The sequence below is a fragment of the Helobdella robusta genome (genome assembly GCF_000326865.2).
Source record: "Helobdella robusta unplaced genomic scaffold HELROscaffold_37, whole genome shotgun sequence".
Classification (NCBI taxonomy): Eukaryota; Metazoa; Annelida; class Clitellata; order Rhynchobdellida; family Glossiphoniidae; genus Helobdella; species Helobdella robusta.
Window position 1 is genome coordinate 300,401 of NW_008704785.1, and position 18,558 is coordinate 318,958.

Below are 18,558 nucleotides of genomic sequence, written 5' to 3' on the forward strand. Positions count from 1 at the left end.
CCCAGTATATACAATTAATAGAGTGAAGAGATACAAACACACACACACAGAATTCACACATACAAACATATCTACATACATACAAACATACTGGCCCAAGATACAATTATTAATAATTGTATTTAACATCAGCATACAAATGATATAGATGATACACACACACATACATAAGCGCACACACACACACACACACAAATATATATATATATATATATATATATATATATATATATATATATACAAACAAATTACATACTTGCATATACACACATACAAACACCACAGAACATTAAAGTTATGGATGACAAATATAAATATGAAAATGATGATTAGAATACTGAAAGATAATCCAGAATCTTATCAGACATTTCATCATGTGCAGGTGAAATAAACAATTAAACTTTATCTACAAATAAGAACATACACAAAAAATACAATAGGTATAAGAATACAAACATATAAACACACATATAAACACACAAACAAACAAACAAACAAACAAACGAACGAACGAACGAACGAACGAACGAACATCTTTAGATCAATGTGTTGAACGCACTAATTAAATTTCAAACATTATGATCATCAGTCTCCATCATGTCACCACCATCACACAATTTTCCATACTACCATATCTCAGTACTACAACACTACTACTACTACTACTACTACCAACACTACTACTACTACTACTACTACCAACAATACTATTACTACTACTACTACCACTACATAATCAACTACTACCACTACTACTACTACTACTACTACTACTACTATTATTACTGCTACTACAACTACTACTGCTACTACACAACTAAGGTAAATAAAAAAATTAATAAAATGTCATAATGATACAAATAAAATAATAATAATAAACATAATAATAAACATAATAATAATTATAATAATAATAATAGATAACAATAATCAGCTTTCAACAGGCAAGGCATTGTGTATATATCATATGGGCTTGACAAAAGTGGATTGTTTAGCCAGCCCAGAGATAGAGAGACAGAGAGAGAGAGAGAGTGAAAAAAAAGAGAGTGTGCGTGCGTGCGTGTGTGTGCGTGCACGTGTGTGTGAATAAAAAACACATATTGCTATAACTTGGCCACTCATAACACCTTGGCTGAGTTAAACTCAAAGCTCAGTTGTGCCAAACGACAAATCTTCACATACACATATACAAAAATCTTCGTAATGAAAAATTATTAAAGTTATTATTTTTAATAATAATATTATTATTATTATTATTACTATTTATATTGATAATCAACCGCTGAGTATTGATTATCAATACAATGCAATACAATAAACAAGCTGTCTAGATACAGATATACAAACATACATACAAACATACATACATACAAACGTACATACATACCTACATACATACTTACAAGTATATACCTACATAAAAACAAACATACATACATACATACACACACATACATACATACATATATACATACAAACAAATAAACAAACAAACAAATCAACAGCATTCAGGCATGATAACTTTAACACTACCTAGAAAGATAGGCATAGAAAGTCATGAAAATGTAAAGCATACACAAAACATATACACACACACACACACACACATGGTACAAACATGTGTGTTTTAGAAGGAGAGAAGAAAGATAGAAAATAGAAAGAAGAGAGAGAAAGAGAAGTTTTCATATTAAATTTTAATAATTATAATATCAATATTGAAGAGTTGACATCAGAATTTTGAAAATATAAGTAGATTTCTCAAGAATCTAAATTAAACTTAAGACCACTTCTTAAGTAAAAAAAGTATCAGTAATTTTTAACTATCAGCCAATCAATCAGTCTCTAGAGCTCCTGGATTTTAATACATGGGTTATTTTAATTGAATTTTATAGAATGAAAAATTACTCTGACGTTTTTTGAAATGAAAAAAGCTTTTCTTACATGGAAAAAAAAATGCCTACATTAAATAAAAGCATACTGTTGAAAAAATTAATGTGATTATCAACAAAACAAAATTATTAGAAATATTTTTGTATTATTTTTAATTTTATTACAATTTTAAATTGTTTGGTTTTATAAATTCCACAAATTTTCCTATCTTAATTTTTTTACTTTATAGAAAAGCATTTGGTTTGACTATGCAGACAATTCTAAGCCTAAATCTCCATGAAATGTTCATGAAATATTATCTGTAAAGATAATAAACTCACAGGAGGTTCACTTCTTATTAGTAAATAAAAAAAAACCAACCCAGCCATTTTGTTGCCTTATCCAGTTGGATTTATTTGTAGAAATGTAGAGTGCGATGGAGTCTGTGATTGGTTCTATAAGCTCCTGCTTGTTATTTTCAAGGGAATATTTACAGAGAGCCGCTCCGAAAGCAAAAAGGGTAGCAATCCTACCCCAATTTGTGTGGCCGTCGGAGAACATTTCTTTTAGAACTCGATCGAGCGTTAGATTAATTTCTTTCGGTGATTGTTTTTTTATCTCTAGTCGTTTGGCCATGCCCAAAAATACTGGACTATGCTGCAAGAGAATTTCTTTGACGAGTCGTTTCGCGGTCTCACAGAGTTGGATTAAATTATTCGTGGGATGGAGATTGAAGATTTTTTTCTTGCATATGTCGTTGACCACTGACTGTGCGATGACGAGTGATATTTCATAATCTTCCGTGGCATGGTTTGATCTGCTGAAGACTCCATTCGATGTCGTAATGTTGATTGGATCTACTGATGACATCGTTCGCTGCAGCTGTTGTTGTTGTTGTTGATGTGGGCAGTCCTTCATTAAATGAACATCCATCTCCTTCTGTTCAATTTCTTCCTCTTCTTCAGTCTGCTTAATTTTTTCAATTATTTTTTAGGATTTTTTTGTTTAAAAAAATGTCACACATAAATGTTAAAAAAAAGTCAAAATATGTACAGCTATTATATCATAATGAAATAACAATCAAAAGCTTTATTTTTTACAATTCATGCCAAGTCAGTCATTATTATATCTGCAATGTATTGTCATAATTTATACATGCTTTTCTATATATATACACCGTATAGTATACTATACGGCATATATATATAGTATAGTATATTATATCTACCTGTCATATATAATACATATATAATATATATATATACTAATCTTCTACGCTACGCAATTCATGAAATATACCATGACGAACATTGTGAAAAATGAGTATTGATTTTTTTAATTAACAAAATGAACGATGCAACGTAAGGTACGCAAAACGAGGGACCAAAAACGGAGAAAAGTATGGATTGTGGGTATTATTTATTTTTTATTATATAAATATAAATTTAGTATAACAACAGATTTTTCGTGTTTATAAAAAAAATTCGTATTTTACAGAAAATATGTGGTCACTTACGACGTTTTAACATGAAGAAATCCGGCAAATCCGGAAAGAAATGAAAATAATGTTCAGTCCGAAACCTTTTTTTAAAAGGTCTGAATGAATGGAGATTACGAATTTAGATTCGTATTGTAAACAAGGATGATGTGATGGATGCGGACCTTTTGACACCCCGACAACAATTTTTCATATTAATTGTATTCCCCTTTAATTTTTGATTTAAATTTGTAAAATATCTATTGAATATTTATTAAATGTTAACAAATATTGAAGCTTTAAGATCTAAAACTTACCGTTTTAGTAGAATAATTCGTCAAATTGAGGGTACCACTATAAAATTTAAATTTTGATTTGTATTCCGTCTTTAACTTGTTGCGATGTATTTATATCCTTTTGTCATTCAAACACATCACACTTTCATTAATAATACAACAATTATTATTACAATAGATTTAATTATACCGGAGATAAATAATTGCTACTTATATTTGTAGGCGTATTCATCAAATTTGGTTCCTAGAAAGTATACAAAAGGATGCTGGTTTAATCATACTCAGTCCCTGAAGCTCCCTATATGCGTATTTTTGTATAATATACATACACACACACACACACACACACACACACACACACACACACACACATATATATATATATATATATATATATATATATATAAAACACGATACATATATTCTCTAAAAATTTCTCTATAATTTTAATGTTACGAGTTCTATCTGTCAGACTAAATGCGAATTTTTCGCTTTGTCATCTGTCTTTTACTCATTTATTAGACTTAATAAGGTATGCAATTATATAATTAATTATGATTCCACCATCATCGACGTCGTCTTCTATCTTTATCACATCTTTTTTTGTCATCTCATCGTATCGTATCGTATCGATAAGTTAATTGACTTTAGAAGCACTCCCTTAGCTCTCATAGCTTTCATCATCATCATCATTGTTGTTCGTAAGATCATCAGAGAAGCATCAGAATAAAAATTATTTATTGAATACTTCGGCCCTGATCGTGATGTAATCCCGAATTTTAGCCGATCGAAACCTGCACTTGAAGCAATTCCGGGCCGGATTATCTCAGAGAGAGAAAGAGAGAGAGAGAGAGAGAGAGAGAGAGAGAGAGAGAGACTGAGAGAAAGAGAGAGGATGTGTTGGATGCTGCTTGTATTGCTTGCTTATATTTGGTACGAACCTTTTTATAAAAACAAAACTCTCGCCAGTTCGTTCACCAGCTTTTTTTAAAAAATAATATGAATATCTATAATTACTGTTTGTTTAGTAGTACTAAAACGTGCTTTTATTAATTATATTTGCAATAATTTTATTTTAAATATATATATGGTATATCTCTAAAAACAACACGTAACAAATCAAGTCATTTGATGCGAATTTGTCTGTCTATAGCTGTCTATACTTCTAGTTTTTATAGAATATGTGTCCAAAAGATTTGTGTGTGTATGTGTTAGTTTGTGTATATACATGTGTGTCTGTTTTGATACCAAATATACAAATGCGTGTGTGTATTTGCGTTTAAATAATTATACAGAAAATTGAACTCCATCCAAAGGTTTGGGTATGTGTGCCGCATTCGTTAAGTGTGTGTATGTGTGTGTATGTATTACATGTGTGCGTTGCGTGTGTATGTATCTATGTGTGTATGTGTGCACGTGTTTGTTTTGGTACGTACGTACATTGATAAATATTTGAAGAGGTAGCTGTATTATGATTGGTTAGCGCGCATGGCGGAATATATGCTATACTGACACACATAAAATGTAGGTAGGACGTTGAACTTTCGCTATCTGATTCATAAAAATTGGTCATCATAAACATTGCGTGCGTATGTATATGTGTGTGACTGTGTACACGTATGCGTGCACTTATGTGTGTTCGCGTTCATATGAATGGAAAAGTTTTAAATTTCGAAATTTGTATTTTTACTGCGTTCAAATATTCTTTCGACGTGAGTGGGCTTGGTTGGTGACTTGATGAAAAAGTATGGTGATGATGAACAAATCAGTAATTTCAACATACAACAAACACACACACACACACAGAGAGAGAGAGAGAGAGAGAGAGAGAGAGAGAGAGAGAGAGAGAGAGAGAGAGAGAGAGAGAAGAGGGAGACACACACAAACACATATATAAATATATTCATTTATTCACATATACGTTTGTTTATGTGCGTAGGCATACAATAGATAACTCACATTGCAATTTACAGCAAAATAGCAGATTAGAATGCGTGTATTAAATAACTTTGGGACTGCTGCTTGGTGGATGGAATACGTTGCAGTTTTTGTCGTCATCGTGTTAATTCAAAAGCTACAAATGGGCAATATTATTATGAATAGATCCATATGCCATTTATTTCTTCCACCTATCTATCTATAACGACATGCTAACATCACCACATCAGATCACATCAAATAACATCACATAACTAACTAGAACAATTATTTATCACTATAAAGCGATTGAGGAAATACTAATGCCAAAAAATACCTATTAGCATGTGCTGTGTATGTACGATTGTACGTACGCACATGTGTACAGCACATACACATACAAAATACCTTAATACAATCATCATTCTTATTATTACTTTTAGTACTATTATATATATATGTATATAATATATATACGAGTATAACTTCATGGAATAAGATTATAAGGCATACATACACATCCCATTCGATTGTAATCTGTCAAAAACAAGAAAGTTAACACAGCATAACATTTACATTAGTTAATTAGGCAATCTTATTTTATGGAGCATCATTTAAACTTTTATCAAATGAAATCTATCTTTGTGAGTAGTCTATATCACCGTGTCTACGTGGATGTAGACCGTTATAATATCTATCTCAACGATGCAAAAATTTGCATTGTTGTATCAACTTAAGCATGGGTGATGTCTCAAGGTTCTGTACGAACGAGAGAGCTCTCAAAATCGATAAAATAATTTTGACATGCGCTAACTCCAAAAACTTTCAAATGAAGAATGCTTCAGACAGCATTATATAGTACTATACACAACCGACGACATGAATGGTTAATTATGGTAATAATGGTCATTCATTAATATTACATTACACAGAGGTATGAAAGGCGAGTAACTTGATAGCAGACGAAACAACAAGAGCTGCTTTCAACATTCCCTACACTATTGATCCGACATGACGAATCTCGAACCGGGATTAATACGCCTATGTTTATTTGAAAATCACATCACGATTCAATTTTTAACCGACTAAAAAATAATTAAAATGTTAACTCGTATCTTCATTAATTTACCAAAACGCTAAGTTACCATCGATCACAGTTTTAGCGGCAATAATTAATAGCTGTAAATATAATTAATTACTACCGCTAATGCATGCATGTATGTATGTTGTGTATATGCATGTACGTATGTATGTGTATATGCATGTATGTATGTATGTGTATATGCATGTATGTATGTATGTATTTGTATGTGCATGTATGTATAATAAGTACTACTACAACTAATGTTTATTAACAATGTCAGGCATATGTTACAGGTAAGTAATTGTATAACATTAACAACAGGTTACAATTCCGAGACAAATTATATAAATTATCATTAGCCCTGTTCCAAACATAATAAAAATAAAATTATGCTATAGCTATAATGATAATAATAATTATTATTATAACTATAAAAAAATAATGATAAAATGCTATAAATTATTATTACGATAATTATTAGTCGGTCAGTTATTCATACAGAAGCGAAATAGAGCTGTGCCTCATACCACATGTGCTGAGGAAACCTGAAGGGCAAGGACATTCTCTTGTCCACTGATAGTCCTAGAAATCAAAAAATTAAAAAAAAATTACTTTGGTTATTAAATATGTAAAAATAATATAATTACAATGTAAATATATAAAATCTAACAGAAAAATTGTTAATACTGAACCGACCACAATTCTTTTTCAACTTGTCAACAGCTACCAGCGATGTGATAACTTGTTCTTTCGTAGTAGCAGCAGTGTTTTGCTTCTGCTGCTGCTGCTGGTCCCTGAGATCGTGTTCCTCTAAGAAGTTGGACAGCAACAGACAACTCAACTCTTGCTCGAGGATCTGCTTATTTCGTTGGTTGTTGTAGCAGCAGCAAATGAGGGTTGGAAAGAGGACGCCAGTCAGTCGTGGATCACTGAAGTATTGAAATGGAAGCAAGCAAAGCTGCTGCAAGATCGTTGGCGGCTGACCACTTTGAATTATCGACTAGAATGAAAATTTTTTTTAAAAAACATCGGATTTTAAACCTCATCAATCAGCTCCAATCAACTCCTTTTAAAATGCAACAACAGAAACCACAGCACAACTGAACAAACACAGAGATAAGCTTCCTTCTCTCCAACCTGATTGTCAGCATGATTGAGAGTGAAATAGCCGATGCAGAGGATGACTTCATGCAGCAGGGCCTCATCCTTGCTGTGCGTGCAGTACCACAGCAAGTAGCTTGCTATGTGGCGAAACTCAAGAGATATGCCTTCCTCTCCTAGACAGGACTGTGGCAAATAAATATCACGAATTATAATATCAATTAATATTAATGAGATTATAATTAATTAATCAATTAACTAACTAATTAAAATATAATAGGATGGTTCTGGGTAGAAAAACAAAATGGCAACAAGACAGAGGAGCATAACCTGAAGCATGTTGAGATTCATGAGAGCAAGTTTGTTGAGCATGACAAATGACATCATCACCACGTCAGTTGTATGCCTCGAGAGGGGTGGCGGAGCTGTTGATCCCCTAACTGATCATAAACATCATCTTTATCATCATCGTCGAGTTATCGTTATATTATCTCAACAGTTATTATCTTCATATCGCCATATCGTTCATCACCATCGTCATTTCATTTATCATCATTGTTTTCATCATCGCCACCATCCTCTCAATCAGTCATCATCGTAATGACCATAACCAGGTCAGAGAAAAAATAATTAAGGAGAAGCAAGCATACCTGGAGCATCGGCATGCAGTAGCATACCATACATGAGAGATACAATGCCTGCCAAGTGGGTCACCTTCAACGTTGTTATAATTTGGGTCGGGTCATCTGCAGAGGTCACCGACGTCGTCGTCGTCGCGGCCGATGTCGCTGTGGTTGTTGTTGATGCTGTTGGGCCTTTGGTGCGGTGGTGGTCAGTTATGAATGCTGGCTCCCTGTTTGATTTGATGTCACGAGATTAGGACAGTAATAATAGCAGTAGTGGGGAAAACAACTGGCAGTGATGACAATAAGAACTGCAGCAACAAAAAACAACTAACATCACGACGAATGTGGGAAAACAACAAATTATCATCACAGCAAACCATCGAAAGCTATAAAACACAACAAACATAAAACAAACAAACAAACAAACAAACAAACAACAATATCAAAAGCAGCAAAGACAGCACTACCACTAGCAGCAAAAACAACAGCCAACTTTGGCGAAGACAGTCCTATGAGAGAGATGACGAGCAGCAAAGAACGTTGGAGGAAGAGGGCGGCCTCGGGCTCATTGTCAACGGAGCTTCTCATGTTGCTGAAGTATGTTGATATCTTGTCCAGTATGCCAGTGCTGATCACGTAACTGGTTGTGAGTATCAATTTGTGTGTGTGTGTGTGTTTACAAATAAATAATGAATGGATGAATAAGAAGAATAAACGAATGAACAAAGGAATGAATGAGTGACTGAACGAAAGAACGAATAAAATAAAACATTAAAAAAGCGCTGACTACCTAACAACATCAGAAACCTGTGAAGCAACCACACTGGCTTCATCCTTTTTTCCATCACCTCCACCCAACAATGATGTTGTTGTTGACGTCGTTGCTGTTGATGATGATGATGTTGTTGGTGGCTTTGTCGTCGACGATGACGACAAAGATGGCGATGAAGAAGATGGTTGAAACTTTGGGTCTTCAGAGATAGGTAGAAGTAAATAGGCCAATAACTCGACTAAAATGCTAGTTGTCGTAAGCTGTTGTTGCTGTTGCAGCAGCTGCTGCTGCTGCTGTTTGTTTTGTTTGTTTTGCTGCTGTTGTTGTTGCTGTTGTGGTTGTTGAGATGATGTCGAAGCAACAGATGATTGCAATGTCGTTGAGTAGTTATCTGGGATCAAGATCTAGTGTAATTAATTTTTAATAAAACAAAAAAATCTAATTAATTAATTCATTTATTAACTTATTATAAAAATTAATTATTTGACGATCGTTTAATCAATAACTTAATAACATCACCGAATTCTCAGCCATGCAAAGACGCATCAACAAAATATTAATCTTACTATTGTATTACTATTAAAAAAATATTATTGTAATAATAATATAATTAATATAATATAACATAATATAATTATAACAAAACTTAACTTTTAAAAAAGAAAAAAAAACTAACATTAAGATGGCTAGAGACCAGATCGACAAGAGTGCAGAGCCTATTTGACAGGAGTAGGTGCACACACATCTCCACACTGCCACAGCACATGGACTTCAACAAGGAACATGATAAGGTTATGGATCTGAATGAGATATGGGTGGTAGCAATGTGATAGAATTTATTGATTGATAGTGGCCGGATGAATGGTTGACTGACTGATAGATATTGGTAGATATTGGCCGGATGAATGGTTGACTGATTGATAGATTGGCTGTTGAATCATTTGAAGATTGATTGAATGGTTGGTTGATTTAGTGGTTGATTGGTTGGTTGGTAGATTGACTGAATGATTGTTGAATCATTTGAAGATTGATTGAATGGTTGATTGATTGATTGATTTAGTGGCTGGTTGGTTGATTGATAGATAGATTGACTGGATGACTGTTGAATCATTTAAAGATTGTTTGAATGGTTGGTTGATTGATTGATTTAGTGGATGGTTGATCAAATAGTTGAATAACTGATTGAACGATTGACTGATTGACCAACAACATCCAAACAACCGAACGGCAAATAAATGTTAACTTAATAGGTACGACGGAGTTGAGGTCATTTGTGGGCTGCATGATGGCGTTAAATAACTGCAGCAATACAACGAAACCACCTTGCCATCTGAATGCCTGCTTCTCTAGCACACTCTGTACATTATCAATTAACTAATAAATTAATTAATTAATTAATCAATAAATTGAATAATTAATTAATTGACAAATTTCTTATTATAAAATTAAACCATTTAAAAGAAAATTTTCAAAAAAATTTACACCTAATTAAAGTCAAACAGCAAATTTCTCAACAGATCAAATAATTCACTTTCATCTCTAGATACATTTTGATTTTAATCACAATTATTATGAAATAAACAAACGCACCCCCTTCCCAAACATTCTAGAAAGCTCTCCTAAATATCTATCTAAAGTCAAAACTTTATTCTGGGGCCACTGCCCTGCTGATGACGTCATCGATGACGACGACGATGTTACTAGTTTTTGGAGGTCTTTGATTAGTTTCTGGATTCTGGTTTGATAGAAATAAAAATCACCAGACAATTTCGAAAATTTACTTCAAACAATAAACCACTCAGACGTAACTCTAAATAATTCGAGAAAAAAACACAAAACGAAATTTAATTTAATTAAGATTAATTAATTAATTAAAATTAACTAATTAACGAACTTATTCTTATGCTGTGATGTCAGGTTTGGAGTCCTGTTGGCCAGAGAGGTTTCGTATTCATTCCCTCTGTGTTTATTGGGTTTTAAATGTAAATTTTTTTTATTAGATAACAATCAAATTATGGAAAATAAAAAAGTTTAGCCAATCTGTCAATTAATCAATCAACAAATCAATCAGTCAACCAATCAACTATTTAGTTGATAAATCAATAACACTGCCAACCTACCAATCAACCCACAAAACAATCAACCCACCAACCAACCAACCAATCAATCAACCCACCCACCCACCAACCAACCAACCAACCTCTGAACCATCCTCAATCTCAACTTCTTGCACTTCTTCTTAAAGACCTTCTGCCTCTCTCTCTCACTAGCAACCTCACTATCTTCCTTGTCAATCGGGGCATCCATTATGTACTGGAGGTTGAACTTTTCCTGGGTGGATCAACGTAAAAAATGTTTAAATTATAAACTAATTAATTAATTAAATGATCTAACTAATGTACGTTCAAACATTTCAATTAAAACTGTATAAAACAAGAGAATAATAATTTTTTAAATTTCAACAAAGACGATGATGAAAATGCTAGAAATGTCGTGATTATTTCTAACATTACAATATCATCATCATTAGTCATCACCTTCTTAATCATTACCATCATCATCATAACTTAACTACTACGACTACTACTACTACTACTAACGACGTCTTGAGGGGAAGGTAGGCTGCCTTGATTGCTGTCAGCAATGGCTTGTTGATGCGTCTTACCGCGAAGATGGCTCAGCAAATAAACCTCGGATGGTATCTTGAAAAATATGCAATAATAATTACAGAAATAACATACAAACATATACAGAGCTAAAAAATTATACAAAGTAAACAGACAGACAAACATAAAATTGCACACATAAGACTGTACAATCAACGTACAATCAATGGCACATACAAACGAACCATAACATTGCAGACAGAGCAGAATTTTTTCTTCTTATAAGGAACGTGAATGGGCGGGGCATCGTTATTTTCATCGGAAGAATGATGTTGTAAACTCATCCTGAACGCCTTTTCCTGTATGGCCTCCAACTTTTCTTTGTGCCTGCGATCCGTTTCATCTTGCTGGTAGAAATTGAAATATGATGAAGTTGTCTTGATGCGTTTCTGTGCTGCTATTGTTTTGTGATAACTGATTGCGACCTCATTGTGAATGGATGCATTGGGCTGCCACCGCTTCTAATTATCACCATACTCATCACGGTCATCATCATTACGTATATAATCAGCATACGCGTATCCAGCATCATGTCATCGACGTAAAATTGAACGAGAGCAAAAACCTTTTGTTGTATCTTCTTCTGCAGTTCCTCGATGTGCGTCTGCTGCTGCTTGTTCAGCATGGCCAGCCTCTCTTCCCTCTCCTTATCCCTCAACCTGGCTGCCTCGAGTCGCCCCTTTTCCTTTTCCTGTTGTCTCTGTTGGTGTTGCTGATGCTTGTCCTGCATCTCCTTCTGCAGACGTGTTATCCTCTCATTCTCCAGAGCTCGTCTGCGCTCCTGTCGTTCGTGTCGTCGTTTGTCGTTGCGTGCGTGCGTGTGTGTGTGTGTGTGTGATACATGCGTTGCTGTCTGGTTGAAGTCAGTTTCATCGACATCAACATCATCAACGTTCAAATATACATACAACCTCTGCAGCCGCCTCTTTAGCTGCTTTCTCCTCGTGTCTTCTCTGCCTTACTTCCTGGCGAATATTTCCATCATCATCATTAATATTATTGTTAATATTATCATAATCAGTACACAGAGGAAAGATATACAGAAATCAAAAAGATTGACGGACAGACATTGGCCAGGCACAACACACAGACAGACAGTAAAAATAAATAGATTGTATAGAAATATCTTGCAATACCTGCATATCTTGCAGTCTAGCCTTGGACACCTCATGCTTTGATGATATCTGCAGTTTCTTATTCTCCGCTTCCAATGTGTTTATGAATGCTATTTCACTAGCCTGTATACAGTAATAATGTTTTAAACATGACCTCAAACTAACAAAAATTGAACTATAGCATGAGACTAACCTTAGCATCTTCTTCATGGGCCTTCTTCACTTTTATTTGCAGCATTATCTGCCTCTTCTCTTCAGCTCTCCTCAACTTATCCTCCATAGCCTGTCGTGCCTGGTTCAACAACTCTGTCTTCCATGCCTGAATCTCTTCAACCTGGGCATGCCATGTTCAAGTATGATCAATCAATCAATCAATCAATCAATCAATCAATCAATCAATCAATCAATCAATCAATCAATCAATCAATCAATCAATCAATCAATCAATCAACCAATCGATCAAGATGCAAAGTAGGATAGAATCATCACGCCTGAACAAGTAACACAGGAACAAAAACGCATAAAACACATATTTATAGCAGGCATAACAAGTGCAAAACAACAAATGTGCAACTCACTTACAGCAGCCCAATACACACAGTAAACAATTGAATGACGCACCTTCTTTCTTAGGACCCTTAAATTTTCGCCTCTCTCCTGCAGTGATTTCTCCCTCAACTCAGCTGCTTTCGCCTGCTTCTCATCCAGCTGCTGTTTCGATTCTATTACCGATCTGTTCAATAAAATTTAAAGTCCTAATTTAAACATAAATTCATGCGCTAAGCAATAAATGAATGTAACTTAGCCAACCTATAATAATTAGAAATGGCCAGCTAGCCAACCAATCAAAAACCAGTAACATCAACAGCCATCCAATCACGAACAAACAACAGTCATAACCAATCGGCAACCTCAAAAAAACAACCAAACAGCCAATCACCTCTCTCTCTTTCTCTCAATTTCTAACCTTTTTCTTGATGGTGAGGAGAGCTTTTCGTAGACGTGCACCAATCTTCCGGGCGTTCTAGCTTCTGCTTCTTCCATTATATCACCCCACAACTGGTTCGGCTGCCTGCTGCTTCTTTCCTCTGCTCGATGGTTTGAAAAAATTAAATATAAGAAAATGAATGAATGAATGAATGAATGAATGAGGCGGTTAACAGTATTGTCTTCATCATCGTCGTCGTCGTCATCATTGTTAATCTCAGTAACACATTCATTAATGCTATCACAATAATAAATGTTATCAATATTGAATTAATAATTATCATTATAACAACAATACCATCATCACCACCACCACCATCATCATCATCTTCATCACCATCATATACAACTTCATCACCACAATCATCATCATCATCATCATCATCATCATATACATCATCATCGTCGTCGTCGCCATAACCATACACTAACTTTCATATTGGCTCAAAATGTACTCCCAATCCCATGCCTTTTGATCCTAGTTGATTGAATTCGTGAGTTAGTGAATGAATGAGTGAAAAAATGAATAAAAGAATGAATGGTCGAGTAAATGAGTAAACAAATGAATGAAGAAATTAACGATTTTAAGAAACAAATGGAAAGAAGAAATAACTGGATGTTTAATAATTAGTTAATAACTAAAGCAGTTTATAGATTAGCCGAAGGAAGGTGAACAGACTGCTTGACAAACAAAATGTTTAAAAAAACAGCAAACAAACTAACAAATTGACAAACAAAACGAAAACAAACAAACAAACAACTATTTAACTGACATCATTATCCTCTCTTTGAGAAACCACATGCAAGCCTTCATCAGCGTCATTTCTACCGGCTGACATTTCAGTAGCATCATCATAATCTTCAGAGCAACCACCACTATAACTGATGGCGTCACCATCGATGATGTCAGAATGACGATGGTGATCGTTTTCTTCTTCCTTTTCCTCTCTGGCGATTTCCATCAGGTAAGTTTTCTCCTGCTCCATGGCGCTCACATACGCTGCTTCTCTCTCTTTCTCCATTAACGTCTCCAAATTATCTTCCTCCTTTAATGCATTCATCAGAGCCTGTTTGTTATTGTTGATTGGTTGTGTGTGTGTGGTGTGTGTGTGTGGTGGCTGTGTGTGTGTGGTGTGTAATAAACTAGTGTGTGTGGTGTGTAATAAACTAGTGTGTGTGTATGTGTGTGTGTGAGTGTGTGTGTGAGTGTGCGCGCGTGTGTAATCAATCAATGTGTAAATGAAATGATTGAAACCTTGCTAATTTCATCAACATCAGAATCCTTAGGATCAGAAACATCCAATGAAGGTGAAGCGCCCTGTGAAGTCTCGTCAATCATCAGCTCAGGGGAGGAGTTTGCAGGAATGTCAGACTCTAATTGGTTGAAAGTTAACTCATGAATATTTATCAAAAAACACTAAAAAAAAGTAAATTTAATGTACATGATAAAGATTTTTTTTTTTTGAAATTAACAGAAGAAATTACAAACCATATATTGAATTGAATAATTTCGAGTCCAGAGCTGCAGCAGTTAACAAATTAGCATTGATGTCATGATCAGCATCGTTAACGTCATCGTAGTTGATGTCTTCACTACTAAGTTGATGTGATTGAACATCGTTGCCCTTTGAGTCATTGGTATGGTTGTTATCACAAATACTGTTGTTGCTATTCTCGTTAGCAATGGAGCTGGCATCAATCTAAAACAATTTAGTAATTAGTTTAGTTAATTTTTAGTTAGCACACGTTTGTTTGGCTTACATAATCTATAAATACATTTCACCATCAAACAATCCTTGAGGCTTACTTTTGAAGATTCCTTTAGAGAGTATGAAGGATGGAAAACATTTGGTTTGCTTTGAAAAGCAGTATTGTTGATGCTACAAATATTCTTATTGAGATTCTTACTGTCAGTGCTGTTGATGTTATTGTCAATATTAGTGCTGCTATGACTATTGTTGTTGTAATTGTTATTGTTTACATCTTTTAACAAAGAATTATTGATGTTATAAACATTTGAGGTCTCAGTAATTAAGCTTTTGTCCTTTAGGTCTAGGTAAGATTGTTGCGGATGGCAGTTCTGCTGCTGCTGCTGCTGTTGATGATGCAGCTGTAAACCAGACTGATGCATAACTTTGTCAAATATGGAACTACTAGAAATATAAGGCGATGACAGGCTGGATGAAACAACGACTTTATCATTATTGAAGCAAGACAGAGCATCAATATTGCTGCTACTATCATTCAATGAATCAACTACAGCCACGTTCTTATTACTTATCAATGCATCAAGCACTAACGGCCTTTGTAGATACTGTGGTTTATGCTGTCGATTCAGCTGATAATTGTGGCTGATTTTGCTAGAACAGACGTCAGAAAGAGAAAGTGAAGATGGGACTTTTTGTTTTTGCCGATAATTTCTATGAGAAACCATCTCCCACCCATCTTGCTGATCACATGACTGCAGCGACATGGAGGCATCTACTGGTTGTTGTAAGTGTGTGCTAGACGATGGATCAATATTTTCAAAATTATTGCTGCTGCGTTCCGTGCTAACATTTTTGTTGCAGCTGTCGATTGTGATATCAGTATTAATTTCAGTGGATATATCAATGCTAATGGTGCTGATGAAACTTTTATTAACATTATTACAGTTGCCAACATTGTCAGTAGAATTGTGAGTATTGAAGTCATTCGTATTGTCATTTTCAACGTTATTATTACTGTTAATGTCAAAGTTGTCGTTGGCAAGACTGTTGTTGTTATCACCAATTTGCAGCACAACATTTTCTTCAATTCTTGTATTAAGAAGGCTACCACTGCTCACAAAACCATCTGATGAGCAACTCATGCCAGCTGAAACATTACCCAACGAAAGTGAAGATGGTAATGAAACCGATGATATTGTTGCTGCTGCTGTTGATGTTACCACAACAGCTGCAGAACTCTTCACCTTATCAGCCCACGTCCTGGAATGCATGTTCTCCTTTCCTTGAGAATATTTTGTGAGAATATTTTTAGACCCGGCACTGTTTTTATCATTGGCCAGCACGTTTAAATTATCAAACGTTAAACTACGAGCAGTCCTGCTTGATGGAATGAGAACATCTCTTTGATGGTAGCCAAGGAACGACTTACTGGGTGATCGCTTCCTAACTTCCCAGGCCAAATTTTTTGGTTTTGATGATTCATCGGCATTTTCATAGTCTTGCATTAGATGTAATCTTCCAATTAGGGAGTCAAAATCTTTCTTGTACTGATCCAGCATCATTATGACTTCCTTTATAAAGTTAATTTCAAGAAATGAATGAAATCAAGCTTAAAAAGCAATTTGTTAATAAAAAAAATCGTCAAATTTGTGTTTAGAACAAATTGTTTAAATGATGTAAATAATTACCTTGCACTCAACAACACTTTCATCAGTTTCACAAGTTTGGTAGATCTCATCAACAGCTCTATGCAAGTTTTCAAATAAATATGCCCAATACCTGGCACGAATGTCTTTTTTATTAGCAGGTTGTTGTTTTTGTTGATGACGCTGTTGCAGATGTTTATTTGATTGTTGAAGAGCATGCCTAAGTTGGATGTTTTGTCTTTGCTGTGGAGGTCTCCCCCTGTGAGATGATGAGGACATTGTTGTCTGTGCTTGAACACTGCCACTCACTGCACACGTGCTGGTAACTGACTTCATGGTCTGTGAGCTGATTGCAGATGTTGTTGCCGCTGCAACCTTCCTAACAGGAGATGAAGGTAAGGGCGACTTTGGTGCATTGGACTTGTTTTTTTCTAAAATTATAGCAACATTAAAGATTGTCAAATGAAATTAACAATATGTCTGTTTGACAGAATTTGTTATTTAAAAGACATCTTATTCTGTGATCTGTTATAAAAAAAACTATAAGCAAAGTTTAAAAAGCAAAATATGTTTTATAACCTGTCTGTAAAGGAACACTCCATGTTATCAAATTGCGAGCAATTCTTCCCTCTTCTTGCACAATCTTCTTGATGTTATCTGAATTACTGTGCCTTCCCTAACCAATCAAAAAAACTGCCTTTTAGGAGCTTAATTAACTTAATGTAACTTTAATATATATTAATTATTAAATTATATTTATAAACATCTAAGTCTTCAAATTTAGAAGTTAATTTAATTTTAATAGAAGTTAATAGTTACATTAAGAGTTAGTAAAACAGAAACAGTAAAGAAACTTAGCAGCAATGAACAAAAAACTACAAGAAGTCCAAAGACTCTAACTCTACTGGCCGGCGACTTTTTAGACTTTCCCTTGCAATTGTTACTTCTTTCCTCTCCAGTTACAGTGGAGGAATCATCACAGTGACTGATGGTTGAACTGGATGAAGATACACTTTTTGCGGAATGTTGACGAGCGGAGACAACAGACGTTCGTTTTTTTCTTTGGTCACTCATTGATTATAACTAATTAACGAAAAAAGTTGCAAAAAATCTGACAAAAAAGAACGGACAGCTCCAAACCGGACTAAATAAAAAATAAACAAGATACAACACAACTAGCAAGCAACCAGGCGTCAAATGGTTTCTAAGTTAACGAAGACGTTTCACCCTTAACAATTTCGACACCGTTTAAAAGTGCAATAAGCTATTTAAGAAAATGTTTCAAAATATCAA

General features: G+C 34.5%; 2 protein-coding genes across 2 annotated transcripts; both read right to left on the reverse strand.

Annotated features, from left to right (window-relative positions):
• Positions 1–2,232: 2,232 nt before the first annotated feature.
• HELRODRAFT_153133 (hypothetical protein) lies at positions 2,233–2,445 on the reverse strand (the record flags this gene model as incomplete). Its single annotated transcript, XM_009023699.1, has 1 exon — positions 2,233–2,445. A coding segment is annotated over one exon (213 nt), but the record flags the coding sequence as incomplete, so codon positions are not given.
• A 3,243-nt stretch (positions 2,446–5,688) lies between these two features.
• On the reverse strand, positions 5,689–18,339 carry HELRODRAFT_192651 (hypothetical protein; the record flags this gene model as incomplete). The annotated part of the gene is made up of 30 exons (XM_009023700.1): positions 5,689–6,230; positions 6,355–6,817; positions 6,851–7,225; positions 7,340–7,643; positions 7,781–7,930; positions 8,075–8,184; positions 8,395–8,597; positions 8,864–9,010; positions 9,178–9,254; positions 9,819–9,942; positions 10,386–10,498; positions 10,733–10,877; positions 11,037–11,102; positions 11,343–11,473; positions 11,743–11,844; positions 11,994–12,155; positions 12,374–12,589; positions 12,720–12,773; positions 12,945–13,046; positions 13,117–13,257; positions 13,545–13,656; positions 13,891–14,011; positions 14,343–14,388; positions 14,684–14,977; positions 15,166–15,284; positions 15,400–15,610; positions 15,718–17,190; positions 17,308–17,696; positions 17,845–17,941; positions 18,166–18,339. The coding sequence occupies 28 exons, from the start codon at positions 18,337–18,339 to the stop codon at positions 7,137–7,139; spliced, it is 5,472 nt and encodes a 1,823-aa protein (XP_009021948.1). The 3' UTR covers positions 5,689–6,230; positions 6,355–6,817; positions 6,851–7,136.
• Positions 18,340–18,558: the final 219 nt, after the last annotated feature.